General features: G+C 43.9%; 1 protein-coding gene across 1 annotated transcript in view; it reads right to left on the reverse strand.

Annotated features, from left to right (window-relative positions):
• Nucleotides 1-9,934, reverse strand: part of ANKRD28 (ankyrin repeat domain 28) — a 197,559-nt gene extending 187,625 nt beyond the window's left edge. Inside the window, exon 1 of the mRNA XM_073677937.1 lies at nt 9,626-9,934. Within this exon, the coding sequence (XP_073534038.1) occupies nt 9,626-9,652 (27 nt within the window). The 5' untranslated portion in view covers nt 9,653-9,934. The remainder of the gene's footprint in view (nt 1-9,625) is intronic.
• Between the last annotated feature and the right edge of the window lie 866 nt (nt 9,935-10,800).

The raw sequence follows: 10,800 nt of genomic DNA on the forward strand, positions 1-10,800 counted from the left end.
TTTAAAGCACAAATGCCCAAATTTTGTCTTCAATGAATCTCATTCACACAAACATTAGCTAGAATGTATAAAAAAAAAAAAAAAAAAACATTAATATAACAGTTTCTGGATTTTCTTTGTAAACTCAAATTCCTTGCCAAATACACCGAAAACACTATTTCAAAAAGGAATCTGTCACCAGGTTTTTACTATTTAATCTGAGATTAGCATCATGTAGGGATGAAGATCTTGATTATAGTGATGTGTCACTTATTAGATTATGTGATGTAGTTTCAATACCATCAGTGTTTTATCAGTATGGGATCACTAGAGGACTAGGCCTCCCATGCAGGCCAGTCAGGCTAATCTGTGTAACCCCGCCCCACCACTGATTGGCAGCTTGCTTACAATGTACACAGGAAGCTGCCAATCAGTGGTGTGGGCAGGGATATACACAGCTCAGCATTCAGAGAACTGCTAGATCTATAGTAGAGAAAACAGGGATTCTATCAAAACTGTACCAAGCAGCCCAGTAAGTGATACCTCACTGGAAACAGGCTCTCTGTCCCTACATCATGCTGCCATCAGATTACAGAGCAAAAACCTGCTGACATATTCCCTTTAATGTTGGAGAGAAAACTTGCTAAAACTTTGTGAGTTACAAAAATCAAAACACATAAAAAAAGTCAACTATGCCTTTCACACCATATGTAGTGTCTTCATCAATATTCTAAAATTAAGAATATAACATTTAACATGCACGAATGTCTAGATAATGTGCCAAGTGGGTGATCCACAAATTACACAGTCTTAGGCTGTGTGCCCACGATGAGTTTTTTAAGCGTTTCCGCAGCGGCAATTCCGCTGCAGAAACGCTTAAAAAACGCTTGGTAGAAGGCCTGCCATGTCCCCCAATGATAATCCGCATGTGCTGTGCACATGCTGCGGAAATTTCTGCTGCGGATTATCATTGCGGAAAAAAAACGCAGCACTACCAATTATTTTGCGGAAGCGCTGCGTTTTCGTCGCCATTGACTTGCATTGGAACGCATGTCAGCTGCATCACTGGCTCTGTACATGCAGAATCCATGCGTTTCAATGTGCGGATGGTACCCGAGTTTAGAGAAGAGGAGAGACTCCTCCAGACCCGGGTACCATAGTACCTGGAAAAAAAAAAAAAAGAATAAAATAAAAAATAAATATTATACTTACCTTCTGATGGCCCCCGATGTCCTTGTCTTGGCTTGCTGGCAGCTCGCGGTAGACTAAAAGGACATGCGGTGACATCATTTAGTCATGTGACGGGTTACGCGACCACTGACGTCGACAGGACCGTTAATCTACCGCGAGCTGCCGGCAAGCCAAGACAAGGACACCGGGGGCCATCAGAAGGTAAGTATAGATTTATTTTTTACCATTCTTTCGGTCACACTATATAAATCCATGCCGTTTGCATGGATTTATATAGTGTGACCAAGTTGTCAAGCACTTTCCAAGTGATGCTAAAATCGCTTGGAAAGTGCTTGTCAACCCGCATGTGGAAATGCATGTGAAGAACGCTTCACATCCACATGTCCCTGGCAGGAAAACACATGTACAATCCGCATGCGTTTTTTTCTGCCAGGGAGATGCAGAAACGCTCAGGTAAAATCTGGAGCATTTCTGCATCGTGGGCACAAAGCCTTACCCACGAAAAAACAATGCAAAGTTCTAGCCATTAGGTGTCTCCCTACTGTACCAACCTGCTAGCGACAGCCTGTCCAGTGTAAAGCTACATTCACACTTGGTTCAGGCAGCTTGAATCAGAGCCTGACCGCGCGATTGCAGCCCTGCATGTTTAGCAAGCATTCTAATGAAGCAGGCAACTCCTACAAAGTTCTAAGGAAATATCAAAGGCAGAAGTTAAACTGCTGCTGGCACAATAATACAGAACTATGACTAACAACACAAGGCCAGAACTTCCTCAGCCTGATAATACTGTGTGAACCGTAGGAATCTTCAGCCATGAGGATTCACAAAACCCATAAACTGAATATACGGTGGTGGTTGAAGGTTTGTGAACCCTTCAAGAATTAATATTTTTTAATAAGTTTGATCAAAAACTACATCACACAAGTCTTAAAAGTAAATAAAAGAAATCAAATAAAACAAAAACTCCAAAATATAAAAGACTTTTTAATTTTTTAAAGGAAAATAATCCAATATCACATGTCCGAGTGGCAAAAGTATGTGAACCTTTGGTATCAGCAAATTGGAAGGTGAAATTTGTAACATCATAGTTTGGGTATGATTTGCTGCATCTAAACCTGGACAGCTAGTCAACATTGATGCAATAATGAATTCTGAATTATACCAGTAAATTCTAGGGAAATATCAGGACATTTGTCCATAAACTGGATTTCATGAAAACATGGGTCATTGAGCAAGACAACGACCCCAAGCACACAAGTGGTTCTACAAAAGAATGATTAAAGAAAATTACAATTTTGGAATGACAAAAAGTAAAAATACTGACCTTAAGAGCAGGTGCAGACAAGCATATATTCTCTCATCAGAGAGAATTGGCCGATTATGCAGATCAGAGAACGATCATATGAGGAGAAAGAAAATCTCCATCTTCTCCACTGTGTCAATCCTTGGAAATCAGACTGCACTCAGATGTCATACAAGTGCAATCCGATGGCTTCCATGGACTCATTGACTTGCATTTGCCAGTGCAATCCAAATATAGGATCAAACTCGGGCATGATGTGTTTTTTTTTCTTGGACAGACTCTGCCTCATACACAAAGATCAGTCCGAGTGCGATCCGATGTTTTGTTTGTTCCACCAGGACCGAAAATACACTCGTCTGCACCTGTCCTAAAGAAAACCTATCACCAGGTCAAAAGCATCTAGTTGTTTCTCTTATTTTATTCATGCTAATTTTTTTATGGTCTTTACAAGGTGGCGAGGCTCACAGGATTATTTGGAGGGAGAGGTGTCTTTAGGCGCATCTGCAGCATTCTGCCCCTATTAGCTGAATTAGGCCACTTGCCTTTTTCCATTGTGTTTTTGCCTTTAGTATAAAGTATAAATAAAACAGCTCTGTTTTGGATATTTCCAATTACTTAGTTTGGATAAAACTTGATTTTATCAATAATGGGCGGATTACATGTGTTTTTGTTTCTCTTTCACTGCAAAAAGTAAAAAAATAAAAATAAATAAAAAAAAAATGCACATGCGGTTTTTACTGTATCTGCAAATTTTCTTCCTCTCATTCAGGTCTATAGGTAAAATTGGTAAATAAAAGGCATATTTGCCACAAAAGAAATTGACATGTTGCAGATTTGAAAGATTCACCTGCCGCGCGTTATAGGAGACTGTCATTTTTGGGTAATAAGCCTTCATATTTCATCCTACCACATGATAGGGAAAGACTGGATTTTTTATTTATTTATTTTTTTTAAATAATCCTTTGGCAAAGTTGATGAACTTGACGAGACAGAAGAGAAAACCATTAGTTGGTGCCCTCAGCTTATTAGTGTATGGTTAAAAATTAAATAAAATCTAGATGGGGTATAAATCATATTACTCTATGCTCAGTGCAGATAGATTTTGTAGAGGGATGAAGAAGCCTTTCAATGAAAATAAAATGCATAGTTTCTAACAGTCTGGGATACAGATGGCCGGCACATTGTGTGTTCAGGAAGAAAATAGTTTAGAAATATTTGCCCTCATTCCCACAGTGAATTTAGAAGATCTGAGCAGCCTTCATTTTGATAGGCTTCTCTATTTTACCTTCATGCTTTCAAAGCAAAAAGAGAAGAGACTTAAAATGGGTTATCCAAGACTTTGCTTTGTTTTTTTAATGGCAATATGGCTAAGAACTTACCGGCAGGTAATTGCCAACTGCCCTGTGACGATCTCTCCTTGCTCAGAGTGGTCATGTACCGTTCCTGACAGCGATTCTCCTGTTTCTGGTGACACCTTGACAGAACAGCTTCTTCTCTTTGGCTCTGCTGGCGACACTGCCGATGTCATGCTGACTGACAGCGGGCTCTCCGCTGGGTTAGGCTGAGCCACATGTGGATCAACAGGACATCTGCAGGGATGCACTGTCAGAGCATACCGGAAGTGAAAGAACTGCTCTGCTGACGTGAGGTCAAATGAAGCTGGAGAAGCACTGCCTGAGCTGGAAAAGATCATCAAAGGGTAGAACGGGCATGTATTTAGCAACTACCTGCTGGCAAGTTTTGAAGACGATAGATAAAAAAAAGTCCCAAATAACCCCTTTACTGGATTATTTCCCCCCCAAAAAATCAAGCATTCCCCTATCAACAGAATAAATCCCAGTGGTCGGACCCCCAGTGATCCCAAGAACGGAGCACTGCAGCCCCATCCTGAATGGAGCGGAGGTGCACATTATCGACCTCCACTTCATTTAAGACTCAACTGAGTAGAGGCCTAGCATGCACACAACCCCCTTCATTCAGGATGGGGTCGCGAAGCCTTGTTCTTGGGGATTCAGAACCCCATTCTCAAGATAAATTGGGGTCCCAGCAGTCAGACCCTCAGCGATCAGCAAATTATCCTCTAGCCTATGGATAGGAGACAACTACGTTTTTCAGGAATAAGCCTTTAATGTTTGCACTTAGAGGGAACCTGAGGTAGCTTTAAAGTCACACCAAGATCATAACATGCCTGGGTATCATCGAAATAGCAGGGCTGTGGAGTCAGTAATCCAAAACTCAAACTCCTCAATTACCCCGACTGCACAGCCCGACCTCATTACTGAGCATGTGCATAAAGTGCAGCACAGATTCATCTCAACTAAAAGCCGAGACCCTTAGATCGGGAACAGAACAGACATTTATAGGACATTTCACAACTTTCCCAAATTCTAATAAAAAAATATTCAGCACATCCTGCATTGAACTACTGTACCCAATTTATTATATATTTTAGCAGTCGGAGTCTGTCCATTTTATACCAACTCCAGAGCTCAGAGAAATAGCCCAGGTTCACACATACTTTCCTGGTCATAAACATATATTCCATCACTGAGAAAGTTAGCTTGGAACCTATATGTAAATAACAGGGCTGTGGAGTCGGAGTCAGTGTCCATTTTGGTGGAGTCGGTATAAATGGAAAGACTCCTAAAATATATAATAAATTGGGTACAGTAGTTCAATGCAGTTTGTGGGGAATATTTTTTCATAAGAATTTGGGAAAGTTATGAAATGTCCTATAAATGTCTGTCCTATTCCTGATCTAAGGGTCTAGGCTTTTAGCTGAGATGAATCTGTGCTACAGTAAACTTATCACTTAAACATGAGCCGTGTATGAGGGAGTCGGAGTCATGGAAATTGAGGAGTCAGAATTGGAGTCGGAGGTTTGGCTTACCGACTCCACAGCCCTGGTAAATAAGACTACAAACAAGACCGAAAGCGGGCACCTTGCCGGGGCACCAATCCTCTGCATTATTACCCACCTAGCACCAGCTGTTTGCTCTTGATTGACATCTGATCAGTGTTGATGAGAATGGTGAAATAGTGACGGTAAGCAGAAATCAATCTAGAATGAGGTGTTAGGCATGGAGTAATGCCACTGGTAGATGCACTGGCGGAGAATTAGCCTCCCCCTGGTGCACTTATAACCTCATAAGCCTAAGATTCAAACTCATTTTTGTTCACGATTTCACATGCATTAGTTTAACCTTCATGTGCAGTCGATGAACAGAGCGTGTCATAACCCATGTAAATTAGAGAAGGCAGCTAAACAGGAAACGTCAATTGCAAAACGCTCAGGAAACCAACATTCAGGTCTGTCAAAAAAATGAAAGACTGAGGTCACTAGACTCGTCATATTTAGAAAATTGGTATAACAAAAAAGGGGTGCACTACAAAGTGTAAGAAAAGAGCAAAAAAAAAAAAAAAAGTCCCTTCATGTCAGTTTTACATTCATAGTTTGAAATAGTAGAAAGCGTTTTCTTTTTCTACAAGAATTTCACACGATCCAGGGACCAACACAGCAACTGGTAAGAGCCTCAGAATTTAAGGCACTTTTGCTAGAAAATACATTGTGTTTGGAAACATCTTTCCGCATCTGATTGTAGTTGGGGGTTCACTTTAACCAAAAAGTTTGCAGATAGCTAATTTATAGTCAACAACATTGAAATCATTCCCATTCATCGTCCTCCCCTTTTAATTGTAGAATCTTAGGAACGTAATTTAATTGTGGTTGTGTGTCATCTCAGTGAAGTGATCGCAGTGTGGCGGCCATGTGTCACATATGGCCTCCATTACCGGTGGAACGCCACCGAGACATCCCAGTAAAAGGGAAAGCACTAAACCATGTCCGGAAAAGCTGGAATTTTTCATTCATGTCCCAGGTTGTACTTGTTACAGGAATGAACAGAAAGGACATAGCTTGGCTTTCATAAACAAAACTGAACAGCTTAATTTCAGTTTAAGTTTCAATTAACACCATAAACCTCCATCAAATAAACAAAAAGAAAAGCATCCAATACATTCACATGCAGCAGACCTGTTGCAGAATTTTCTATTAAGATGCTGAAGAAAAAAAAACCTCATTCCCCTAAATGTAACAGATGCCACATGCAAATATTTCTTAAAGGGAATCTGTCACCAGTTTTCCCAATATAAACTAAGGCCACTATCTTTAACTGGTCTATTCCCATAGTCCATCAACATCCCCCTGCATATCCCAAAACATACCCAAGTCTTCCAAGCTGTATGCTAATCAGCACAGTCCAATGGACGTCAGTGATCGCCGTTCTTCTGCCTTGATTGACATGGCCTCATGTCCTATGTATATTCTGGGCTAGCAGTGCCCAACGTGACATATTGTTAGATGGAACCCCCCAAATTTGCAGTAATTGCGACTACAGGAATGGCAGCGATATTGGTTGTCAGTGCTGAATTTGCATCTTAAACAGATGACAAAATGACATATGATCAATTAATGACTTTACTTCTTGTCACTTTAGCAAAAACAGTTGCCTCACCTGAATAGAAATATATAAGCATAAATAAGAACAAACACGAAAAAAATGCCAATAACTACCTAAACAGAATTTGGCTAATAATTTAAAGGGGTTTTCCACCAATATACTTCTGGCCTCGAGTGGTAAAACCAGTTAGTACTTGCCCAGCGCCAGCTTTCCTGTGTCTGTGCATTGGCTGCAGCCATAACGTCACAACTACAACACACATCACCGCTGTAGCCAATAGTGCTGCCAGGGTGTCAGACCCCCACGGATCTAATACTGAACTATCCTGTGGAAAGGTCATCCATGTAAGAGTGGGCTTATAAATGTATCTGTGGACCCGAACTAACCTGACAGAGGTCAAGAGTGTGAATTTTTTTTCATTTTAAACATAGGAACATATGGACAGCGGCGGTACTGTACATTGGCATCCTCTGACGGACACTGCAAATCCAATGAGAAAGTGACTGTGCTCGGCACAGATTCTAAATGCTGGGTTGGCAAAAATATTGGACTATTTTGTTAAAAATTTTGGCAAATTCACAGCAGGCAATCAACTTCTCCAAATGTGACAATAACGGTTTTAATGTAAGATCCCTTTAAATAACCTAGTCCTTAAAGCCATGTACTAAAATCATTGGAAAATGCCCCTTCAAAGAAAGGGATATATGGCACTTTCATGTCAATGACAAGGCTGAAGGACTGATGGTTGTAGATGAGAACACAAAAGATCCAAGTCTCTTAGGCCGGGGCTACACAACTTCAGCCGCACACCTATACTTGGCAGAAACTGAATCGCATATATTGAGTTGAATAAGGAATAGAATAAGCTTACAGTCCATACAACCAGGCTGCAATTATACCCCAGCGCCAGAGGAATCTGAAGCTGTCACAACAGAGCAGAGACCTTGTCACTGACGTGAACAAATCGCATTACGGCTGCACCATCCTAATGCCCTATATCAGTGGTCACTGCTCTGAACAAGTCACTGTGCAAATACTCCTCTGATCAAGGGATCCAGGACATAGAAAACTGTAGTGTAAATGCAAGAAGAAAAACAAAAAAACACCATATGTATTGCATAAAAAGCGTGTACACAGAACGCTCCACCAACTGCTCCCACTACAGAAACACTAGATGGCAGGGAAGCTAAATATAACCCAGTGCAATGTACATAGGGCAGGATGGTAAATAATGGAGGTGAATGCAGCCAGGCAGGTGAGGGATTGGCATGGCGCTCATGCGTACATCCAGGTGATTACACTCAGGAAATGCACCTGTCACCCCACAGGCATGAACCCAAATAGAAACTAGAGCAAACAGATCGTAATTTCATAAAACCGAACAACCCGATGATCTGGATGAGCACAAACAGAATCTACAGGTTACAGAGCAGCAGTGACGTCACATCAGCGAGTTCCTGGATATACAGCATCAGACTCTGCTAATTCTGTCCTCTCACTTTGGCCTAAAATAAATGTGAGATTATGTAACTTGCCACATGAGGAGGCACCAAGACTGGCAGTGGATACACTATATATAATCACTGATAGCCCCAATGTCAGCAGGTAGAGGCCTACAAGTAGCAGGGCACCCCATTATGGTGGTTACCAAGCATAAAAATAATCAAAGGTGCCAGGATCCTCAGGTCAACTCGTGGGAGATTCACTCTTGATTGACGCTGTCAGTGAAGGAGGCTAGTGGATTGCCAATTAATAGCTAAACCAGTCCCCTTCCTTGTCTGTGCAGAGGAGGAGGATGGCCTAAACTATAGGAATCAGCCAGCCCCCTTTACAACAACTGCTCCAGGCACATCCTTGTGTTGAGCACAGGACCCAAAACCAAGCAGCAGGGACCCAGGACGGAGTGGCTACTGGCCGATAGGGCAGGAAACCCCCCTTTAAATCCTGGGATTATGACCAATAGCAACACTGCTGCTTTGTAACACTGGGGGTCCTGGGTTCTAATCCCACATCTACATGGAGTTTGTATGTTCTCACCGGGTTTGCATGGGTTTCCTCCACACTCAGACATACTGATAGAAAATCTACACTGTGGGGACAGCAATGATGGCGCCATATAATCGAGTATAATAAACTCCGGTGTCATGGCCATCAGCATGGAGGAGTGATTAGAGAACATGGTGCAATAGTCACCACTGTGCTTTCAGCCACCAGCAATGTGGATGTAATGATGGGACTTCTGACACTGTCACGTTACCGCCACCTTCTCAGTGTGGTAGATGTCACTTCCTGTGCAGATGTGCATGGAGGGCTGAGGGGCAGGGGTGGCACCCCGGGGTCACATCATGGGATGGAGCGGTACTACGCCATCACCAATATCCAGAAAGCCCGGAATAACCAGAACATTTATGGAGGAGATGATGACAAGGAGCCATATGTATCAGTGGTGACACCAGCACACACCTGTGGTGACACCAGCACAGAACAACCCATCTGCTGCACATTCCATATAGAAGTCCAGGGGGCTGCACCACAACTCCCAGCAGAACCTGAGTGATAGGTCACATGGCGATCTGGGAGGAATGCAGAGCCCTGCATGCCCTTGGCATATGCCCACCTCCCGTGCAGGCACACGGACGGGATGCACCGAGTGACAGCTCCGCACAGCAGCGGGGACCGGGCCGCCTCTCACCTGCTCCCGCAGCTTCTGGAACACCATGGTGCGCAGCGCGGTGCAGGGTGTCAGGCGTCCTCCGCCCCCCGCATACAGCTCCTCCAGCCTTGAGGGAGGTGACAGCGTCCGGCCTGTACCCGCGGGTCACACTCCACACCGGGGACAGGGGCTAGAAGGAGCGGGCGTACACTCCTCCTCCTGCTGCTCGTTGCGCCGTCTCCTTCCTTGAAATTCAGCCACACAGCGCAGCGCCCCGGACACCTCCTTCCACAGCATAACCGCCAAACCTCATGTGAACGCTGCGCTGATTGGCTGCGGCTAGGGGGCGGGGCCAAGAGCAGTCACACGTCATTGCGACAAGACATTTTCAGAGGAAGCTGTCAAGCACGATAACCACCGCCAGGGGGCTCCCGCGGTGTCGTGTGCACCTGTACGGACAGTCTGCCCCTGGCTACCCTCTCTTTCGTATGTTGGTCGCTTTGTAGTGGGGAAGGAAATGAAAACAATTAACGGTCCTTAGTCACGTAACAGTTAGGCGACAGTGGGCGGAGCGTGTGGGGCAACGATAAATGACGTTGATGATGCGTTAGTGGGCGGGGCTGTAAGGTGAGTGCGCTGTCACAGGTAACATGGCAGCGGAGGAGCAGGTAGTACTCAGTGTCCGGCCCCATAATGAGCTCCGCTGCTTGCGAACCGCCTATATACAGCTATTAACGCTTTATGTCACAGCTGCACCTTTACTTCTAGAGGAAACCGACCCACTCCTGTATCCTCCACCGCCTGCGATATCCCCCGCCATACACCCTAATGGGGAGCTGGATTTGAGGGCCTCCCCTCACCGGTGCTCTCATGGACTCTCCCGTAGTCGGAGGTCCAGGTGCTGAGGGCTCCACCACTGGATAATAGGGGGGCTGGCTGGCTCGGACCCCACCGGTTACTGCACATATCACTTCTTATCTATGGACACGACCCCCAGTGATGGCGACACGTGTCTGTGCTTGCACCTTGTGCCAGTGTGCTGCGGCTGCGCACAGTGCTATTTCATGGGGAGTTCCCAGCTTGTAGTCTTATAACTTTTTTATTTCCCTATTTTAGTGTTTTATTGCTGACAGACTCTGGGTATACAGTACATAGTGTGACGGCCAAAGAGCTACCTAAATTGTGGGTTATGTCATTGTATATGGTGGTCTTTA

This window comes from Phyllobates terribilis, unplaced genomic scaffold (assembly GCF_046119375.1).
Source record: "Phyllobates terribilis strain yellow unplaced genomic scaffold, ASM4611937v1 Scaffold_4__5_contigs__length_816908805, whole genome shotgun sequence".
Lineage (NCBI taxonomy): Eukaryota > Metazoa > Chordata > Amphibia > Anura > Dendrobatidae > Phyllobates > Phyllobates terribilis.